Source organism: Kluyveromyces marxianus, chromosome 5, assembly GCF_001417885.1.
Source record: "Kluyveromyces marxianus DMKU3-1042 DNA, complete genome, chromosome 5".
In the NCBI taxonomy this organism is placed as follows: domain Eukaryota; kingdom Fungi; phylum Ascomycota; class Saccharomycetes; order Saccharomycetales; family Saccharomycetaceae; genus Kluyveromyces; species Kluyveromyces marxianus.
This window is the reverse complement of record NC_036029.1, coordinates 1,130,649-1,153,204: the sequence shown is the minus strand read 5'-3', so window position 1 is coordinate 1,153,204 and position 22,556 is coordinate 1,130,649. Positions and strand designations below refer to the sequence as shown.

At 41.2% G+C, this 22,556-nt stretch overlaps 7 protein-coding genes across 7 annotated transcripts; 6 read left to right on the top strand and 1 right to left on the bottom strand.

The window, feature by feature from the left end:
* Window positions 1-1,170: 1,170 nt before the first annotated feature.
* SEC7 (Arf family guanine nucleotide exchange factor SEC7) lies at window positions 1,171-6,762 on the top strand (the record flags this gene model as incomplete). The annotated part of the gene is made up of 1 exon (XM_022820537.1): window positions 1,171-6,762. The coding sequence occupies one exon, from the start codon at window positions 1,171-1,173 to the stop codon at window positions 6,760-6,762; it is 5,592 nt and encodes a 1,863-aa protein (XP_022676991.1).
* Window positions 6,763-8,115: 1,353 nt separating this feature from the next.
* On the top strand, window positions 8,116-10,170 carry ACS2 (acetate--CoA ligase ACS2; the record flags this gene model as incomplete). Its single annotated transcript, XM_022820536.1, has 1 exon — window positions 8,116-10,170. One exon carries the CDS (start codon window positions 8,116-8,118, stop codon window positions 10,168-10,170), a length of 2,055 nt encoding a protein of 684 aa, XP_022676990.1.
* Window positions 10,171-11,505: 1,335 nt separating this feature from the next.
* On the top strand, window positions 11,506-13,428 carry KLMA_50531 (uncharacterized protein; the record flags this gene model as incomplete). The annotated part of the gene is made up of 1 exon (XM_022820535.1): window positions 11,506-13,428. The coding sequence occupies one exon, from the start codon at window positions 11,506-11,508 to the stop codon at window positions 13,426-13,428; it is 1,923 nt and encodes a 640-aa protein (XP_022676989.1).
* Window positions 13,429-14,295: 867 nt separating this feature from the next.
* On the top strand, window positions 14,296-15,420 carry PCD1 (8-oxo-dGTP diphosphatase; the record flags this gene model as incomplete). The annotated part of the gene is made up of 1 exon (XM_022820534.1): window positions 14,296-15,420. The coding sequence occupies one exon, from the start codon at window positions 14,296-14,298 to the stop codon at window positions 15,418-15,420; it is 1,125 nt and encodes a 374-aa protein (XP_022676988.1).
* Window positions 15,421-15,912: 492 nt separating this feature from the next.
* Window positions 15,913-17,043, bottom strand: STM1 (hyaluronic acid-binding protein 4; the record flags this gene model as incomplete). Its single annotated transcript, XM_022820533.1, has 2 exons — window positions 15,913-16,653; window positions 17,038-17,043. The coding sequence occupies 2 exons, from the start codon at window positions 17,041-17,043 to the stop codon at window positions 15,913-15,915; spliced, it is 747 nt and encodes a 248-aa protein (XP_022676987.1).
* A 1,152-nt stretch (window positions 17,044-18,195) lies between these two features.
* Window positions 18,196-19,833, top strand: STB3 (Stb3p; the record flags this gene model as incomplete). Its single annotated transcript, XM_022820532.1, has 1 exon — window positions 18,196-19,833. One exon carries the CDS (start codon window positions 18,196-18,198, stop codon window positions 19,831-19,833), a length of 1,638 nt encoding a protein of 545 aa, XP_022676986.1.
* Window positions 19,834-20,398: 565 nt separating this feature from the next.
* GID11 (Gid11p) lies at window positions 20,399-22,459 on the top strand (the record flags this gene model as incomplete). The annotated part of the gene is made up of 1 exon (XM_022820531.1): window positions 20,399-22,459. The coding sequence occupies one exon, from the start codon at window positions 20,399-20,401 to the stop codon at window positions 22,457-22,459; it is 2,061 nt and encodes a 686-aa protein (XP_022676985.1).
* Window positions 22,460-22,556: the final 97 nt, after the last annotated feature.

Below are 22,556 nucleotides of genomic sequence, written 5' to 3'. Positions count from 1 at the left end.
TATGAACTAATGTCAAATTAATCCAGAAAACACAAACGAACTACAACCTCTCAATTCTAACTGCTCCCCTCTCCTTATATACATTTTTTGGAATTCTAATTATAAAGGTAGTCATATGCTTGGCACTGCTAGTTGAACTCTTCTATCAACAATCTCCATCGAGCACATGCTGCTTACCTTATCTCTTTGTACAACCTTTACTAAGGAGTTTCAATAATCAAAACTGACATCCGTCATTTTTCTCCGTCGGACCTCCAGCGGACTTCCATCGGGAATCCCGTTTTAAGGGATGCCACGGAAAATCTCTGTTTACCATTAGTTACTGATTCGAATATGTACTCAAAAAAACAAAACAAGCAAACCAACAGACAACTGGGCCTGCAGTCGGTCGAAGAATGTTGAAAACTCCTACGGAGAAGTGTCCTATAATACACGTGTTATAAGGGTGTACCGAAGCTCTTTTGTTAGTTGGAGTAATGATTCTTGAATCTTTTTACGTAAGGTTTCCATTAAAGTTTTGGCTCCAAAAGCTAAAGTTGAGTTTGGAAATAGAAAAAATCCTTGGTGACTTACCACTTGGTTCAATTAAAATTGCACCCTTGAATAAAGTCCGTTGGAGCGAAATGCTCCCAATGGATTCTACCATGTTGAGATGAATTCCAACGGGTATTGTTACCATTACGTATGCGCTGTCTCTTGGGGGTTACGGTTTAGTTTATAGTCACGTGATTATTTTTCTTTTACCGATCGCGTATAATGAATGAGTCCTATTTATAAATAGCTAAAAAGGAGGTTTTTGGATGAAAATAATGTGAATCTGTTTATATGTACAAGTTACGAGTTTTGTCTTCTCAGAAGCCACTTTTTGATGGTAAGTGTATATTTACTGGGTGGCCTGAAGGCCTGTAACTTGAATTATAGCTGCTGATGTTTCGGGCTTCGAAGTGTTTCTCACTGAATATAGGGGAAAACGGGGACCAGCCTCCAAAAAAAAAAATATATATCAAAAAAAAACAAAACTGAGAATTGAGATTCTTATTAGTTCAAGCTTTATAAAATGTACTTTGTAGATGCACGGCACAATTGTTTGCCGTTCAATTGATCACCAACCACCGGATTCTGAAGGCTAAAAGAGTTCTTGAGCCAGTACAGTGTGTTTCATAATTTGGAATGCCGGAAGAAGCTACAGAAAGTACAGGGCCTGTGGTGTCTGTGGAGCCCGATGTACAAATTCCTGAATCTCCAAAGACGGTTGCGATGAAGATAGATGAATCGCATTCAGAAAATGGGTCGAACAGAGAAACTAAACCACCATCTGTGCATAACCTAGCGGTTAATACATCTAAAACAGCTACCAATGGACATGCCAGGAGCTTGTCGGTGGTTTCAAACAACGTTAATAACACGAATATCAAGTCTGTTGTTCTTTTCGTGAAGTCCACTCTACAGGAAGTTACAAAGGCAAAAGAGATGAAGAAGCTCACCAGCTGCCAAAAGGATATAGATCGGACTTTAAGTTCCTTGGACCAATCGCTTGAGTCTGTGGGCAATGCTACAAATGTCTCAATTGAGATGGACTCTTTGTTGGTGTTTGAAGCTTTGAGGTCTTGCTGTAGATCGAAGGTGGTTGATATCCAAATTAAGGCTCTAGATTGTCTATCAAAACTATTCTCGTTTCAAGCTCTCGATGAGTCTTTACTCGTTAACCCACCGGATGCTATGGCATCCAACGATCAGAATCAAGAAACCGCGGGCATCACACCTCCTCCGAAGCTAAAACTTGTCGATGCTGTCATTGACACAATATGTGACTGCTTCGAGGGTGAAAATACAGATCCGAGAGTCGAACTGCAGGTTGTGCGTGGTTTAGCAAGCTGCATTCTAACAGATGAACCAACGTCGTCTGTTCACGGTGCTTCGTTACTAAAAGCAATCAGACAGATCTATAATATCTTTATCTTTTCCTTGAACTCTTCCAATCAGGGCATAGCACAGGCAACGTTGACCCAAATTGTCTCAACGGTCTTCGATAGAATTGATATTAAGGGTTTGAACCAACAACGCTCGTTGTCCACTATCAGTTTAAGAAATGGTGGTTCCACCAATGAAGAATCTTCTACACCAGCTTCTGAACATCCGTTAACGCTAGAAAATTTGGATACATTGAATGCTGAAACTGAAAGACTGGTAGATGAAGAAGAAAATACCCGCAAAGTGGATGAGTATATCACTGATGAACAAGCTCTAACGATCAAAGATGCGTTCTTGGTATTTAGAGCTATGGCAAAGATATCAGCAAAACCTCTAGAAGACTCATTAGATATGAGATCCCATGCAGTGAGATCAAAACTTTTGTCATTGCACACGCTACATTCAATTTTAAAGGATCATATTGAAGTTTTCTTATCACATAACGTCAGGGTACCTGGTAATGACCAGAGTACATTGGTTCATGCTATCAACCAGTATTTGTGCTTATCGTTGGCAAGAAATGCCGCCTCTCCGATTGCACCAGTCTATGAAATTACTTTAGAAATTATGTGGCTGATCATTTCGAACTTAAGATCAGAATTTAAACGTGAAATACCCGTCTTCCTTACTGATATATACTTCCCAATTGCTGATTTGAAGACTTCCACAAACCACCAGAAAAGATACTTTTTAAGCATAATACAACGTGTCTGTAATGATCCGCGGACAATTATTGAATTTTATTTGAATTACGACTGTGACACGCAAATGCCTAATGTGGTAGAACTGATAGTTAATTATCTCACGAATCTCGCATTAACAAGGGTAGATATCACATCATCGCAGAGAGCCTACTACACTGAATCTTTAAGCAAGCCACTTGCAACTTTTACTTACACACAAGTACCTTTGTTGTCTATTTCAAACATTCCATCAGCGTCGGATTCCTCACAGTTACCTTTCCCAGTAGACTATGCCTTAAAACAAACTGCTTTGACTTGTATGGTCGCATTCCTCAAATCTTTGAGTTCTTGGGCCCACAAGGCTCTTAATGCAGCCACCATGTCCTCTGTTGGTAGTGGTCAATTGAAGAGTTTGAGCCAAAGAGCTGACTCTACTTCCTTTTTGTCCACAAATAGACCTCGTTCTTCTTCTGCATTAAGCGCAGTATCGAACGCCGATACAAATTCGGTATCTGAATCTACTGTAAATGACGAAACAGATGATCCTCAACAATTTGAGAATGCTAAACTCAGAAAAACGGAACTGCTGAATTGTGTCAAACTTTTCAATTACAAATCAAAGAAGGGTATTAATGAGGCAATCAAAAAGGGATTCATCAAAGATGATTCCAATGATGCAATCGCTACGTGGTTATTAAATACCGACGGTTTGGATTTGTCAGTTGTCGGAGATTATTTAGGTGAAGGTGATGAAAAAAATATTGCAATAATGCATGCATTCGTTGATCAATTCGACTTCACTGGCCTAACTATCGTCAATGCCTTAAGACAATTTCTCCAAAAGTTTAGATTACCTGGAGAAGGACAAAAGATCGATCGTTTCATGCTAAAATTTGCAGAGAGATATGTCGAACAAAACCCCCATGTGTTTTCCAAGGCTGATACGGCCTATGTCTTATCTTACTCAATTATTATGCTAAACACTGATTTACATTCTAATCAAATCAAGAAGAAAATGACACTAGAGGAGTTTATAGAGAACAATGCCGGTATTGACAACGGGAAAGATCTTCCTAGGGAGTATATGGAGCAGTTATTTGATGAGATCGCAAACAATGAAATCAAGATTCTCTCAGAGCAACATCAGGCCATGGTATCGGGTGATGCTTCCGCGGTGTTACCACAACCATCGTCATTTGGATTTTTCAATGGAAAAGATTACGAGCGTGAGGCGTATATTCAAGTTTCCAAGCAAATTTCTTCAAAAACTGAGTTGGTATTTAAAAACTTGAGCAAGAATCAAGATACCGTCTATTATGCCGCATCCCATGTAGAACATGTGAAATCAATTTTCGAAACGTTGTGGATGTCTTTCTTGGCTGCTCTAACTCCACCTTTCAAAGAATACAACGACATTGAAACATCTGAACTTTGTCTCAAGGGTATCACAACATCAATTAAGATTGCCGCAAACTTTGACATTGATTATGCTAGAGCATCATTCGTTGGTGCGTTGATACAATTCGCAAATCTTCAAGATCTTGAGGAAGTGAAGGTCAAAAACATATATGCGATAAGAAATCTACTTGAGATTGCAATTTCCGAGGGGAATTACATGAAGGATTCTTGGAAAGATATTTTAGTCATCGTCTCACAAGTAGAGCGGTTGCAATTAATCTCCAAGGGTGTGGATAGAGAAACTGTACCGGATGTCGCTCAAGCTAGATTAGCCAACCATAGATCATCCATGGACTCAACCAGATCATCCGCTAACCAAAGCTTCTTTGATAGATGGACTAGAAAAGCAACTCCTGTGGAAATTGCACAGGAGAAGTATCAGAATCAAACCCTATCTCCAAATATTGCTAAACTCATAACTTCAAGCGAATTAGTCGTTTTGATAGACAAAATTTTCACGAATTCATCTGCTTTATCGGGATCTGCAATCATTGATTTCATAAAGGCATTGACAGAGGTTTCATTGGAGGAAATCGATTCATCTCAAAATGCCACTACACCAAGAATGTTCTCCTTACAAAAGATGGTGGATGTTTGTTATTACAACATGGACCGTATCAGATTGGAATGGACACCTCTTTGGAACGTTATGGGAGAAGCATTCAACAAGATTGGTACCGAGTCTAATTTAGCAGTTGTGTTCTTTGCCATTGATTCTCTACGTCAGTTGTCGATTAGATTCTTAGACATCGAAGAATTATCTGGATTTGAATTCCAGCTAGATTTTCTAAAGCCATTTGAACACATTGTTGAGAATACTAAAGATATCGATGTGCAAGAAATGTGTATCGAATGTTTCCACAACTTCATTTTAACGAAGTCTGGGAAGATTAAATCAGGTTGGAAACCAATTCTAAAGTCTTTGAAATTTACTGCCCAATCGCCAAACGAGAAGATTGTCACGAGAACCTATGAATTGGTGTCTCAGGACATAGTGAAGGATCACTTTTATGATGTTTTAGCAATAGACGACTCGTTCGTTGATCTAGTGCTAGTACTCAAAGAGATAACTAAGAACCAAAAGCACCAAAAGTTAGCATTGCATTCTTTAGAGACATTGAGGAAAATTACTGGTCAAGTGGCAGAGCTATGTTTCAAAGATTCTGAAAATCCAATATTACAAGGCAAGGATGAGTTTGAAGATATCTGGCTCCCATTGTTATTCTGCTTTAACGATACCATCATGACAGCTGTTGATCTTGAAGTTAGGTCTAGGGCCTTGAACTACATGTTCGATGCTTTGGTGGCCAACGGTTCAGAATTCAGCGTTGAGTTCTGGAACAAGATATGTACTCAGTTGCTCTTCCCAATTTTCGGTATCTTATCAAAGCACTGGGAGGTGAACCAGTTTAACAGCCACGATGACATGAGTGTATGGTTGTCTACCACATTAATCCAGGCCTTAAGAAACATGGTGGCGCTATTCACCCATTACTTCGATTCTCTAAATGGGTTGTTGAGTGGCATCTTAGGTTTGATGGTTTCTTGTATATGCCAAGAGAACGACACCATTGCAAGAATTGGTAGGTCGTGCTTACAGCAATTGATTCTTCAAAACATGTCTGAGTTCACAGACACGCACTGGCACCAAGTTACGGAGGCGTTTGGCACCTTGTTCCAACTGACAACAGCCAACGAGTTGTTTGAAAGCGATCCGCTAAAGCAAGGAAGACGGAAGTCTGTGCCAAACACTGCTACTACTAGTGCTAGCGCTACTACCGCTACCGCCCCATCTACCAACGGCACTGCCACAGGTTCTACTGCGGATACCACTAGCGAGGCAGAAAACAGCAAAGCGGAAGAAGAGATGGAAAGGGCCATTGCTGAGGAGAACGGACAAGATGTTGGGAACGAGCAAGAAGGTGCAATGGGTAGCGGCGAGGATATCGATGTTCTGCCACCACAAAGGCTGGTGGTGACCAAGAGCAGCGAGGCGCTAAAACAAAAGGTCAGCGTGAAGAACACCATTGTGGTGAAATGTATCTTGCAGCTTCTCATGATCGAGTCGCTCAGCGAGCTCTTTGAAGTGGAGGCCTTCATGAACACCATTCCATTTGACGATGCAATCAAGCTAACCAAGCTACTCGAATCTTCGTACGAATTTGCACGTGACTTCAACGATGACTACGAGCTAAGAACTCGTCTTGTTGAGGCGCGCGTTTCCAACAAAATCCCCAACTTGGCAAAGCAAGAGACCAGCTCCGCTGCTGTCTTGATCAACATATTGTTCAAGCTCTACCTGAATCGCGACCCACCAGAAAGCGATGCCGTCGCCAAGCACCAAGCCTTGTTGGAAAGATTGGTCTCCATCTGTGTCACAATAGTCCAGAGATATGTCGCTATGAACGACGGCGTGTCAGAGCGCGCCGTAAACAACTGGCGCCCAGTCATTGTAGAAATTATACAGGGTTACTCAGAGTTCGATGACAGCGACTACAAGGTGCAGTGCAAGACAATGTACGATTTGATCTTACAGATATTGGAGAAGCCATGTCCGGACGACTTGCGTTACGCGATCAGAGTCTTCCTCACAAGAATCAGAGAAACGTTCTTGGAGGACGACCAATCAGAAGAAACACCTGTTGCCTAGACGTGTGTCTCTTCTTCCATGTGGTATGTGTATATGTATGTGTATGTGTATATAATAATGTATATGTTATTGAGTCAAAGATGTGTGTGCATTTTTCCGGGCGCTAACCAGCCGACCAGCCAGCGGGCCGCCCGGCCGACTACTGACCCGGGTAACCACAAGAAAGAAACAGAAATTAAAAAAAAAAAAACACTACTACTTTCGTGCTCAGTGACCAACAAAAAAAAAGAACAAACGCGCGCCTACTCGCTTCGAGCGGCCGCCTTCCCACCCCCGCTTGTTTGTTCGCTTGCCAATCAATCCAACAAAAAAATGTTCCCAAAAAAAAAAAAAAAAAAAAAAACTTCTCAAAAGAGCGCTTGCTCGTTTGGGGCATTAGTCCCGCTAAACGAGAAGGAGAGAGAGACAGACCGATACGCCTGCGTACGTGCGCTCTGGGTGTTCCAGCTGAAACTGCTTTTTTTTTTTTTTTAACGGTTTTCGTCCATCGCTGCCGCTTTGGTCCGAAAAATCAGAACCCAGCCGCCACACAATTCCATAGCAGGGGGCGCCTCTTTCGACCGATACACGCCGAGCGGTAATCCCTCTAGCGCATAACAATACATGAACAGTTCAGCTAATCCATGACTAGTGGTCCCAAAAGCTCAATTCGTCCAGCAACTCCGGCATTTTATCGGTTCGAAACCAGGAGATGGAACCCAGGAGATGGAACCCAGGAGATGGAACCCAGGAGATAGCGCTCACACACAATTGACCAAGCAGTAATTGCGTGTGCGTTTTTCTGTCGCTGTCGCTTGTGTTTTAGCGCTATCTCCTGGCGCTACCCGCGTCTGGCCATGCTCTAGTATAGAGTATGCTGATCGGGTTTTTCCAACCAAAAAGTGAAAAAAAATAAAAAAAAATCCAAACAAAAATTTAAAAAAAAAAATTACCCACTGAAAATCGAAAAGATATATAAATAAAAACGTGAGAAATAGGAAAAGATATGTAACGTGAACGAGTCAATTGGTGTGTTAAGAAGGAGAGGAAAGGAAAGGGAAGGAATTGTATAGTTAGATTTTGTTGTTGCAGTGTTGCAAGTGTTATTATTTAACTGGAATTCGTGAGGTTGATTTGTTTTTTTGACTAAGTAACCGATTTGACGGGATAAAAGAGTTTTGTTTTAGCGAGTTCATAGGATAGCATATACCGTAGGATACGCATTGAGAGAGTCCGGAATATATTGTTTTGGAACAGGATAGAGCAGTATACACGCGCGCTGGAAGCAATTATCAACTTATTATATTTTATTTCTTTCTAGAGATTAGCCATTTTTTTTTGCAGCAGAATCAAGAGAGACAGAAACGTATAGATATGGTATTAGGAAAGGCTCACAAGATTGTGCACGAAGCACACGAAGTTTTGGCCCGCCATGCGCCAGAACATTTCTACAAGTCGCAACCAGGCAAGTCGTACTGTGCGGATGAAGAACAGTACCGCCAAATGTACAGCCAATCGATCAACGACCCAAGCGGCTTTTTTGGACCCTTGGCTAAGGAGTACTTGCACTGGGACCGCCCATTCACGCAAGTGCAAAGCGGTTCGTTGGAACACGGCGATGTTGCGTGGTTTTTGAACGGTGAGTTGAACGCCTCGTATAACTGTGTTGATAGACACGCGTTTGCCAACCCAGACAAGCCAGCTTTGATCTACGAAGCCGACGACGAATCTGAAAACAAGGTCATCACCTTTGGCGAATTGTTGAGACAGGTCTCTGAAGTCGCTGGTGTCTTGAAGTCATGGGGTGTCAAGAAGGGTGACACCGTTGCTGTGTATTTGCCAATGATTCCAGCCGCTGTTGTTGCCATGTTGGCTGTTGCCAGATTGGGTGCCATCCACTCTGTCATCTTTGCTGGTTTCTCAGCCGGTTCCTTGAAGGAAAGAGTCGTCGATGCTGGCTGTAAAGTTGTCATCACCTGCGATGAGGGTAAGAGAGGTGGTAAAACGGTCCACACCAAGAAGATTGTTGACGAAGGTTTGGCTGGTGTCGACTCCGTTGCCAAGATCTTGGTCTTCCAAAGAACTGGTACCGTTGGCATCCCAATGAAGCCAGGTAGAGATTTCTGGTGGCACGAGGAATGTGTCAAGCAAAAGGGTTACCTACCACCTGTCCCAGTTAACTCTGAGGACCCATTGTTCTTGCTATACACTTCCGGTTCCACCGGTTCTCCAAAGGGTGTTGTCCACTCCACCGCAGGTTACTTGTTGGGTTCCGCATTGACCACCAGATATGTCTTCGATATCCACCCAGAAGATGTCTTGTTTACCGCTGGTGACGTCGGTTGGATTACCGGTCACACTTATGCTTTGTATGGTCCATTGACTCTTGGTACCGCCACCATCATCTTTGAATCCACCCCTGCCTACCCAGATTACGGTAGATACTGGAGAATCATCGAACGTCACAGAGCTACCCACTTCTACGTTGCCCCAACCGCGCTAAGATTGATCAAGCGTGTTGGTGAACAGGAAATCGCCAAGTACGACACCTCTTCCTTGAGAGTGTTGGGTTCTGTTGGTGAGCCAATCTCCCCAGATCTATGGGAATGGTATCACGAAAAGGTCGGTAACAAGAATTGTGTCATCTGTGACACCATGTGGCAAACCGAATCTGGTTCCCACTTGATCGCTCCATTGGCAGGTGCTGTGCCAACCAAGCCAGGTTCCGCTACCGTTCCATTCTTTGGTATCAACGCATGCATCATCGACCCAGTCTCCGGTGAAGAGTTGACAGGTAACGATGTCGAAGGTGTCTTGGCCATCAAGTCACCATGGCCTTCAATGGCCAGATCTGTCTGGAACAATCACTCCCGTTACTTCGAAACCTACTTGAAGCCATACCCTGGTTACTACTTCACCGGTGACGGTGCTGGTAGAGACCACGACGGTTACTACTGGATCAGAGGTAGAGTTGACGATGTCGTGAACGTCTCCGGTCACAGACTATCTACCGCTGAAATCGAAGCCGCCTTGGTCGAACACGAAGGTGTCTCAGAATCTGCCGTCGTTGGTATCACCGACGAACTTACAGGTCAAGCTGTTATCGCCTTTGTCTCCTTGAAGGACGGTTACCTAGCCGAAGACGCAGTAGAAGGTGACCCAGCCCACATCTCCCCAGACAAGCTACGTCGTGAGCTAATCTTACAAGTTAGAGGTGAAATTGGTCCATTCGCTGCACCAAAGACCGTTGTCATTGTCAACGACTTGCCAAAGACAAGATCAGGTAAGATCATGAGAAGAGTCTTGAGAAAGATCGCTTCAAAGGAAGCCGACCAATTGGGTGACCTAAGTACACTTGCTAACCCAGATGTTGTTCCATCTATTATCTCAAGTGTCGAAACCCAATTCTTTAACCAACAAAAGAAATAAGTTTAACAAACTAAAATCAATTTTCCTCTCAATATCCCTTTATCCCTAGTCATACATATGTCTTACGATCCATTACCAAAGAAAACAAGCCAACTAACCCCGAAAGTATAGATTCAAAGGCATCAACTCTGTTTGATATAGCCTTCAACACCATTAAGTCAAATAAACAAACAAACAAAAAAAATTACACGTATTCAAGTATAATAGTATTATTTCTCGCACAAATTGCTAAAACAATAGTTTTTCCATAGACAAGGCAAAACAACGTTAACTGTTTCCTTGGTAACGTGCAAAATCTTTGCTTTTTTCATGTGCGGTACAACCAATATTCGTCTCCTTGGTAAAGAAATCACGCAATTACTCTATCACTATCCCTAATTAGATTAAGACTAGCTCATGTATATATTTATATATACATAGATACATAGATACATTGACACATTCACCCAGTCACACCTCTACATTTACTAACCCATGTTTTAGACCGGGTGATGCACCAACCAGTTAAGGAAAAAAAGTAATGTACATACATATCTTTAACTTGTATGTCCATCATTAGCTCCGGACATGTGCCATAGCTACGAACGTCGCATCGCTCTCGAGCAATATCCATACACCCAGTACCAACAAATAAAGTACATAATCAACGCATATAGCCTGGACGCATGATTCACTCATAGAATGCCGCACAAACTCAAATGCCAAGAGTCACAAATCATTTGTAATAACGGCTACTAAAACGCCGAAAACATCCCAAGTTGGATATTCCCCTCTATCCCCAGACAACGCTCTCCACTCTCGACTGCGTAGGCTAGATCACCTGTTTGGATTTTTCCCATCTAAAAAGTAATGATCGAGCTCTTTCTTGAAAAAAAAAAAAAAAAACCGTAAGGCTGTTAACATAAAAAGGCAAAGCCATTCGGCTGTATAATGGGGTATGAATGCAGAGAAAGGAGAAGTGGCAACGTTTTATATAGACTTTTAGAGTTTTAGTAGTATTTTTCGTTGTGTTGTTCTGTTATTTGTGTATAGAATAAATGCAAACTCGAAGGCAGGAGTAAAAGTGTCAAGTATTGCAAGGTTACTGGAAACTTAAAGGTCAAGCTTTGTTAAACTTTCTATACAAATGCCGATGAGAAGGTGAAGGAAAGAAAACACAGATTAACGAAGGAACGACCGAACTACGTTATATCAGATAGAATAATAGTGTAGAAGTGGTTTGGGAGAATAATATTGATTTGAATTGAAATAAGTTAAATTAAATTAAATTAAGTTAAAATAAAATAAGATAAAATAAACTAAAATAAAATAAAAGACAGTAACGTAAAGTAAAATATGTCAATCGGTCTTGGAGAAATTGTGTATTTTGCACTTAAGCCGGTTCTCAAGATTTACTTGATCTTGACAGTGGGGTATTTACTCGCCAAATACAATGTTGTTGGGGTGGAAGCTGCCAGGTCTATTTCAAATATGGTTGTTAATGCTATATTACCGTGCTTGGTGTTCAATAAGATTGTTGCGAATATACAGGCAAAGGATATTAAAGAGATTGCTGTTATTGTGTTGAGTGCGTGCATACTTTTCAGCCTCGGTGCTCTTGCATCTATTATTATTAAATATACTTTACCAGTTCCAAAGAAATGGGTCTGGGGTTTAATATTTGCAGGGTTATTCCCTAATATCTCTGATCTTCCAATTGCATATGTGCAAAGTATGGGTACAGGGATTATTTTTAATTCCGATAGTGTCGATAAGGGTGTGGCATATTGTTGTATCTTTTTGACTACACAGAGCTTCTTGATGATGAATTTTGGTATGTTTAGGTTAGTCGGGCTTGATTTCAGAGAAAAGTTGGACGACATTGAGTCATCCAGTAGCACCTCTTCTGCCGAGCAAACGCATCCAAAGGAAGAGGAGAACAGTTCGCCCTTTTCTAATTCGATTGGAAACACGGAAACCAAGAATGATGTTTCTAGTATTTCTTCATCTGATAGCAAGGACTCTTCAATTGCTGCTCCTAAACCAGCTATGACGATTGATCACCCCGTTGCCAACACAGTAGCAAACAACACTGCACTTAATACCGGGGTCACACATGTGGAAAATGATGTTGATGATGAAGATGAAAATGCGCTAGAAAGTTTATCTGAATCGGATTTAGGGTCAACAGATCAACTAGAGATACATAGACCACAGCTGTTCCGAAAAGGCACTTCCGCCTCTTCAGATGTACGAAACAGGAATCCTAACGATCCCAAGCCTCTAACCAGAGCGAAAACTGCATCCTCAAATGGTACATATGATGGTACCAATGCTGCTTTGAACAGGACAACGTCGTTATCACTCACGCCAACCAATCCAACTTCAATTACTTCACATTCAAGCCAATACAACAGAAGTCGTCGTAGACGCAGGTCCCAGACCATCAATGATGTGATCAGCGAGTATAGTGTAGTAGAACGTGTGCGCACGGGTGACCTTGATTTAACAAGACCCCTAACACTTACCGCAGACATTGGGGAGGAAAATGCCGCATTGGGAGATGATGATAATTCGTCCGTGTCATCGCATCCATCAGCAAATACAGCAGGAAGCAATGAACGCAACTCTCTCAGTCTTGCAAGGACAGCAACAAACAAGTCATTACGAAAAGTGGACTCGTGGTTCCATCGTCACAAACTAGGTTGGCTTGAGTACATTGCAATAAACTGTTTCAGGCCAGCATCGCTTGGCGCCATGCTAGGAATCATATGTTCGATGATTCCATGGGTCCAGGCCTTGTTTGTCAAGACATATGTGCACGTTCACAATGCCCCAGATCAGCTCCCCGTACTAAACTTCCTTATGGACGCTACCGCATACATAGGAAACGCTTGTGTTCCTTTAGGTCTACTTCTATTAGGAGGTACCATCGCCAGACTACAAGTGAACGAGTTGCCCAAGGGCTTCCTTTCAGTAGCATTTACTATGGCGGGTATCAGACTTGCAGTAATCCCAATCATTGGGGTTCTGTGGGCCAACAAGATTTATTCGATGAACTGGATTGAATCAGACATAGCAAAGTTAGTGGTGATAATTACGTTCGCTATGCCTTCAGCCACAGCACAAGTCTATTTCACTGCATTTTTCACTCCAGTCGATGGTCCACATTTACAGATGGACTGTCTCTCCGTGCTATTCTTAGTCCAGTATATCTTTTTGTGGATCACCCTTCCATTCGTTGTATCATACGCATTGAAAGTTGATATTAAGGTTTAATTAACACTACGGCTTAGCCCTTTTGATTACTGCTATTACTGCCATTACTACTACTACTACTACATACAAACTAACGAATGCATATAATTGGTATATTATACATATACACATGATAACGATACGCTTACGTTTATTTGATGGATGTTCTTAAACGACCAAAATCCTACAGATACACCCGTACAACGGGGAATGCCAAGCCATCAACCCCACACTATACTAGGCCCCTGCCTTAGCAAATGCCGATAAACGAGCACATTGCCAACAAAAAAGTACAAAACAAACGCGTACAGATAACACAAGAACTGTGCAGTTGTCTTACTGAAACGGGTTAAGATACGCGTTTTTGTTGTGCATGTGTTGGGGAAATACGTCAAAAGAAGCGGTCTCCAAATTTTTATTTGTACCATGAAATCTATCTTCCCTGTCTCTCTCTCCAACTAAGGGTAAGCCTAGACTTTTAAGTTTCATTCCAACAGAAACTGTGGAGAGACGAAAAACAAATAGCGACAGTAGTCCAGAAGGGACTGGTAATGGGCATAGAAAGAGCTGTTTCTGTGCGTATCGGTTTTCTGAGTTCGGGTTTGGACATTTGCACTATAAAACCAGCGACACAAGAGTCATGTATGTATTTTGTCACAAATAGAGTCATGTATACATTTTTTTATTTTTGAAGGTTTTTTTTAAAAATTAAATTATTTTTAGAAGATATACCAACCAAAGAAACATATTTTATTTTCATTAATTTTATTTTATTTTTCACTTTAATTTAATTTAATTCGATTTAATTTTATTTTTATTTTTCATTTTTTCATTTTTTCAGTTTTCGATTTTCAATTTTCAATTTTCCGCTGTCAATTCATTTTTCAGATGTTTCAGCCACAGCTCATTGCAACATCTGCTAGCAGGTTTAGGGTAATTGCCAAGAGAGTAGCGATATTTGGTGCGAAAGAGATGGTCAAAAGCGCAGAAACAAGAGTTACAGAGGCCAAGGAGAGTTTAGTTGGGATGAGCCAGATCAGCCGGATAATCAGTAACTTATCGCATTTCAGAAGCCCGAGTTTGGCGCTTCCGACGCCCTGTACATGGCCTTCGAACCGGAGATCTGCTGTGCTGGTTCTGTTGTTTGTTGGAGCTAAGGGCGAGCTTCGAGTGTTGCTTACAAGACGGTCTAGGAAATTGAGGGCATTTGCCGGCCAAGTGTCCTTGCCAGGTGGAAAAGCGGATAGCAGTTCAGAAACATTCCAAGAAGTTGCCCTTAGAGAGACAGAGGAAGAGATTGGGTTGCCCAGAGATCCGCGAGTATTGAAGGAAGAGTACGGGCTACAGATCGATTCTGTATGCGAAACGTTGCCGCATTATCTTTCTAAGACCTTTCTAAGTGTGAAACCACTGGTGTGTTTCATGTATAATAGCAATCTAGCGTCTCAAAACGGTAGGAAATTTGTGGAGCCTTTAAATATCTCCAAGGTATTTGCGAAACTGAACACAGGCGAGACTTCTTCGCTATTCTCGATCCCATTGAGTGATTTGGTGTGTCATGAACACAAGGAATGGAAGGGGTACAAACCCGAGTACATTGCTCGCGAGGAGCATGTCTATAGATGGGGAGGCCTTAGATGGCCGTTGCGCTACTACTACTATCCAATGGATAACAATGGGGAATCTCAATGGGTTAAAGACGTGATAGACGAGAGTTCTGGCGACGAGCAATTCGGAAATGTTCTTTGTAAAAATGTGTGGGGTCTTACGGCCAAAATTTTATACGATGTTGCGCGCATTGGACATGGAACAGTTACAGACCAGGACGCCGAGCCGCAGATTGGGCATGAAGATTTGATCTACGGGCTTCATGAATTTGGGTCACAAATGAGAGAAAGAGATAGAAGTGACTGGGAAGTCGGAATGATTGAGAATTCAAGGCATTTCAAGTTTTCAGATGTGATTCCAACGTTCTATTTGGATCGAGTGAAAAAGAGCTCTGCAAATTACTAAAATAATACTATTTATATTTCTGCACACATACATATGCATGCACAAAGTCTGTGTAGGTGTATGCGTCTAGATAGTGTCTGTATAAATAAATAAACATGAATAGAGGCTACAGAACACTATTAACAGTGTGGTTTTTTCTGAACAACATAAACACAACGACGATAAACTTATAATGTAGATAGTGTGCGATAATGTTTATATATATATTGTGATGATCTAATAGCGGGGCTTCAAAAAAAAAAAAAAAAGGTGCTTCCATAGATCCAATGGAGTGGGTACACCAAATTGTGTATATGGATGCAATTGTTCTTCTTCTTTTTTTTTTTTTTTTGGATTTCGTTAAGAGGAAGTCTTGTTTGAAATAAAAAATTAACAGCGAAAATACAGTCGCAGCAGCGGCAGCATATAAACACCATTGGATGTTGTATTTTTATATAATGTCGCACTTTACGCTGAAATTCGGAGTTTTAGATTTTTCTTGCTGTGTAGAACTTAAGCCAAAGATGGGAAGTGAGTAACAGCTGGACCCTTAGAGCCTTGTTGTTGCTTTTGGTTTGGCTTCTTGGAGTCTCTCTTACCTCTGGTGTTTCTGTCAGCTCTTGGCTTTGGCAAAGAGTCGGAGAAGGTGACATCGAAGTCCAAGAATTGCTTGGTCTTTAATTGCTTAGACTTGACCTTCTTGACCTTGGTAGCTGGGGCGAATACTTCCTTTTCCTTAGCTTCCAATGGGGTACCTTCGAATTCGACTTCCTTCTTTGGAGCTGGAGTGTCCAAAGAGTTGGCCTTCATTTCTTCCAAGTATTCCTTCAAGGACTTCTTGTTGTCAGCTGGTTGTTCTTCAGCATCTTCGGCCAATTCAGCAGCAGCATCGGCGATAGCAGCTTGCTCTTGTTCCAATTCCTTTTCGTCATCACCCCAGCCTTGCTTGACCTTCTTGGAGGTGTCGACCTTACCGGATCTGTTTTGACGGTCAGTGGCTCTTCTGTTTTCTCTCTTTGGCTTGGTAGAAGCTGGAGCATCCTTGTTTCTGTTGTTGGATCTACCAGCGTTCTTGTCCTTGATGGCAGCTTCGTTACCGACAGCCTTTGGCTTGTTGTGTCTGGCCTTGGATGGGTCAGCAGATGGTGGTGGCACATCAGCCTTCTTGGAAGAAGTGTTCTTCTTCACAATTTCCTTTGGAGGAGAAACAACAGTTGGTTCTTCAACGTCGTTACCTAGTAAATCAAATGGGTTCTGATGTCAAAAAATATAAATATAATTAATGCATTACTACCACTATTCGTAGATACAATGTGATGTGGCAAGATGTGGTACTTGCACGCTATAGACAATCCACAAACCAACCTCATCTCATCGTATCATTATCCATAGGTGCATTAAAAATAAAAATAAAAAATCTTTGTTAGTAATTGACACTCATTCCACATTAGCATTGCCAATCATGGTGAAGTTTCTTTGCACCCTATCCAATTGAACCGGAAGTAAGTTATTAGAAACCACAGTCCGAAGGCTGCATATTATAACATCCTCATTTCTCTTCCAAAAGCAAACTCGGTACATTTTATTTCACAAACAACGCATAGCAAAAAAAAAAAACGCAGTATTTCAGACACATACAGACATGGTAATTGATTATGTTTGCTTGGTGATAACTCCAAAAGGATGTACAAATAAAATACTATCTAAAAAGAAGCAGAAGAACCTGTTAAAACTGTGGAAAGGTATATGAAATAATATTAGTGCTAACTGACTTTGTTCATGAAAAAAAAATCCAAAATGAACTGAAAAACTTCACCAAAGCGCAGAGTCTTTTTTTCTTTGCTTGGGGTGAGGGGTCAGAACAGCTCGTCTTAAATGATATAGTTCGGTACTGAATTTTTTTTTTTTCTTTGCAAGGGTTCTTTGTTGCCTTCGGAAGGTTATGGCACTTATGTAGACGAGTGTTCGAGTCCCGCCAGTTACCCGTTATATTTGTAATTTTTTTTTTTTCACATTCTCGAATGGCACTGGTTCCAAAAACAAATCACGTGCTCATGTTTTTGAACAGAAATGGAAAAGCCTCTTCCACACTTCCTTGCCTGAGTTGTGCAGTTTGCGTTTCCCAAGACGTTGTCATAAACGGGGCTATGGCATATGATATATAGTGATGAAGAGGCGTTTGAACGAGTATACTGTTACTGCTGTGCGCGGGTAATAATACAAAGTTTCATCAGTATGGCTTTTGCACGCACGTGACTTTGTGCAATAATACTATCCATAAATGAATATGTGTTATGTATGTATGTACGTTTTGATAGCGTCTGGTCCCGCTCTTCTATGTGGAACATTCATAGGCGATTACTAACTGACCCAAGGGTATCATACCTGTCACTTGGGTGCGTTCTATCCATATATTACGTGGTGTATGCTATAATCTATATTGTATTATTATTTTATTATATTATTATTGTTATTATTAGTTTCCAGATATTTTTCAATATTTAAATGCACGCGTTATGACCAGCAGTAACGACTCAAACTGACTCAACGAAAAGGGGACGTTTAGTATTATACAAGTTGGTGGAGAGTAAAGCAATAGAGACAAGAAAATTTTGTTTCGTTTGTAACAGGTATCAGTTTTGCTGGAACGGTAATCATCGGTATCTAAGGTGAAGCAGCTAGGATTGTCATTGTTCTCGAAGGATTCAGAAAAATCAATAGGTTAATATTCAGACACAGGGCACAAACACGCAATAGTGAGGTGTCAACCAGAAAAGTTTAAAGGGAAAAATAAATATGACGGAACAACAGCAAGAACAGGAGCAACAACAACAACAGCAACTGGAGGATAACAATTCAGTCCCAGCTGGTATTGAAACCAAACAGACTGTGCAGAACGATAGAGGTATTAATAGTAATTATACGTTAAAAATGAAAGAGCGCAATGGCGAGGGCACGGTTTTAATGAGTCAACAACAGGCTGTGAAGAATGATATCAGCATTGAGAATGGTCACAGTGGTCTAGGAAGTCAAATCACTGGTACTAATGAGAGCCGCAATGTGAGTTTGAACCTTAGCGGTGCTGCCTCACCTAAGGGCGGGGCAATAGATTCGAGGTCGAACTCTAATAAGATGGGTCTTTTGCACAAACCTATAAGCACTTCTTCTCCAGAGGCTCAGCAGGCTGCACAGCAAGTGACACCAGAGAAGCTTTCTCAATTGCTATTGGAAAATGGACCATTGGCTATTCGTTTCATTACAAAAGCGCTATCGAAAGAGATACCCAAATTTTCAGACCTTTCGGCCTCAAAGCAAAGACGGTTAATAATGAGTGCTTTAGAAAGCGGGGACGAAACAAACAGCGTGGTTTTTGCAAAGATCGGGTGGGGACAATGGTCTGCTGTTAAAGTGGAGGATCCAACAGACTTTGTGAAGCAGCGCGAACTAACAAATATTGCTAACTCTAAGATCAAGGACCAGATGGCATCCGACAGAAGAAGAAGCAGCGGGGGAGCTGGAGGAGGAGGCGGGGGTGGTACAGCAACAGTGCCGGTTGCACTGTCTCCTACTTCGAAAAATCCGCTTGATAAGTCTTTCTCAACACCCGTTCCACCTTTAGACCTGAAGGCCACAGGCAAAAAGGCAGGAAACGAGAATGACAACAACAAGAGTTCGAACCGAGAGTCAGGGTCCGGCAAGAACAAAGACGCTGCTAGCACAGCTACTTTCCTAGACGAAAATGTTCTTGTGTCAGATGATGACGATGACGACCACAGGTATTATGACGATGACGACGACGAAGACGAACTAACCTCCTATGGCCTCAACCAGGATGTGTTCAGAAGACGACAATCAAGTGTTATTAGCGACAACAATAACTCGCCTCCTAACGAGTTGGAGTTTGTTGTGCGTACGAAGCTAAAAAACGGTTCTAGAAGCGGGTCTCGGAGTATTCACCGCCAAAGACAGCCACAGGCTTCAAACAAAAGAAGGTCTTCCTCAGTGAACAAACCTTATCGTTCTTCTCTATCATCACTCAACCATTCAAACGGTAGCGAAACACTACTATCTGATCCTTCCCTAAGGCGCATGTCAACACATTCCGACAATCGCACCAAGAGCATAGTCCATCTAAGCGGGTCTGAAACGGACAACGAAATTATAAGCCATATAACGTCCTCCAGGAGAGAGTCGCGCTTATCATTCACCAACGAATCTTCAATAAGGTCCACATTGATACCACATCTACGAAAAATGAATCAGTCGCAAGAGCAGGTAATCAATGATAATGACATGGATATACATTCCGATACAGACGAAGAGGATTGGCAAGCCATAGGTGCGGAAACATTACGTAAACATGGCTCCTCCCCACCTTCTGCTAGTCCTAGAGACCAAGATGCAGCTATCGCCCTAATGTCCTTGAAGTCGTGACATGCAACGCACAATTAAAAGTATAATAGAATAAGAAATACCTTATACAATCAGTAATATAGTAAATATCCATATATCTGTCGCTTTATCCACGTGACATTTATTTTCAGCCAATTCCTTTTTTTTTTTTTTTTTTTTTTTTTTTTTTTACTTTTCTCTCTGTCCTAGTCGCCGTCACCCGTAGTCCCCCATAAAACTAAAATCACTGTGGTGACTGAGTATCACAAGATTGGGATTAAACTCAGTATTTTTCAAAATATCCCTTAAATAAGTTCAAGCCTTACAAAGCAAGGATCATTTGTTAAGAAAGAAAAAGGGAGGAAAAAGGCTTTATATGTTGCTATAAAGCGGACGAAACAGGGCTAGCAAAAGGGATTCTGTGATTTCGATATATTTTCTTTTGTTGAACGGAAATTTTTGAGGGTTTAAAAAGCTTTTTGTGCTAATCTAATAATAATCTAGTTATTAAGGGACAGAAAGCGTTGTCGATAACGATATATTTAGAAAGTTTAACACGAATACATGTACAAGTGGACTAATACGGGTGATATACTGGTATACTACAATGACTATTGACCAAAGGCGTAACTCAAGTGCATATTCAAACAAGCCGAGGGTGCATCAGCATTATATGATGCACTCTTTGAAGCTATTCGATGCTAAGGTATCGATAAACCACTGGCAGTTGAGAAACTGTATTACTGCGGATACTTTGAATCCGGGGTCAGTGTATTATATATTTGATCATTCCATCCGGTCATTAAATACAGGAAGTGTTGCGCGTGACAGTAGTTTAAGGAAAAGGCGACATTCGACGTCAGTCGGAGGAGTACAGTCGAAGAATGATTATCATGTGGCTTCAAACTCTGTGGTTGAGTTTCCATTCAAGCCTAGATCCTTTAATGAGAAAAGTGGCTTGGTGGTATGTGGTGGGCATATTGGGAATGATGATAATGGGTATATACCTTCTCGACCGATGAGCAGTTATGATCAGAGTTTTATTTCACCCGACGAGAGATCAATGGATACTGAGTGCGTAAAATTGGCCAACACGAATATATTATCAGATCATACCGCTTATAGCAACACAAGGTCATGGAAAGGTATAGTGTCCCTATACAATACTAACACCAATGTTTCTATGACTTGCAAGTTAGGCCAATATATTAACAATTGTGTCGAACTTTACGAATCATCTGAAAATCAGTTTGAACTTTACACGTGCAACAACGATGGCCACTTGTACCAGTGTGAAATAAATAACTCTGATGTTGTACTCAAAAGAAGATATGCTGATCTTAAATTCGCATTAAACAATGCTGCTATTTCACACGATGGGAAAGTTATGTGTGTAACTGGCGATTCTAACAAAATTGCACTTTACAAGAAAAATGAGCTTACTGACGTCTTCTCTTTGAGTTACGACTCATTATCAGGCGGGCCTAGAAATAGCACAGGAAATACAGCGACTTACACACATAAAAGAATTCCACGATACGCATTACCGGATAATTCATCATATGTGGATCATATATACGAATTACCAGGCGCTGATAATGGATTTTTCACCAGTTTTAGTGAAAATGACATGATGATGGCAACGGTATTCCAAAATGGGAATTGTTACGTTTACGACATCAGAAATATGGAATATCCTTTGACTGAAATACATACGACAAGGTCTCAAGGTTCTGTACCTCAAAGTGGAGCATTTAGGATATGCAAATTCAGTGAAGGGATGGAGGACCTTTTGTTTATTTCAGAACATCAGCAAAGAGTTCATGTTGTAGATACAAGAAACTTCATGAATAGGCAGGTTATCATGGTGCCTTACAAGTATAAAGGAACGGATCCTTCTGGAATCGACAGTGAATCAAACTTGATATACGAGAGCCGTAACTGGCACGACCGCGGAATTGCTAGCAATGGTAGCAGTAATAATGAAAGAAGGAGGAATTCTGAACCAGCAGTAGAAAATCCCTATATTACAATGGCAAACAAAATTCCTATTCAGCATTTGCAACCAACGATACTTCCATATTCAAGTGTCTCCGATTCCTCATATGGAACAGAAGGCGAGAACAGTGAATATGAGCAATCCACAGAGGAATCTTTAGATAGTACTGAGAGCTTAAATGATGAAGGTATAGATAATTTTGTTTCGGAACAAAGCTCCAGGAGAGCATCAAATTTTACCGTTAGAAGGTACTCTACTGCGAATTCAGTGCTAGATAATGTGAACGAAGAGCCTGTGAACAACATCGACCCAACAATTATGAACACTAGCAGCAATCCCTTTGAAGACAGTAGCCCCACTTACCCCACATCTAGCTCAGTTATCCAAACCTTGAGACAGAATTACGAAGAGGGGCCTGGAGCTACTATTCCAGTTATGAGACCATTCCAGATGCCAGGTAGATTGGTAAGAAGAAGACCAAGGAACTTTTCTGTTGGGAGGAATCCACACGATATAGCTTCTGAATGGGAAGAGTGTAACATTTCAGGAATCGAGTGGTTGCGCGACCAAGAAGGGAGCTCACTTGTGATAGGTACGGATTACGGTATAATTAAATGGAATATTAATTACTGGGCAAGAAGAAGTTTCCCAAGTTATGATTTTTGCTAGTCTGAACAAATCTGTACCTACATTTCATTAAAGATGTTATCTCAAACTAAAAAGCTTTATTTTGAAACATATGGTTTGTACTTAAGATTCTCTTCAG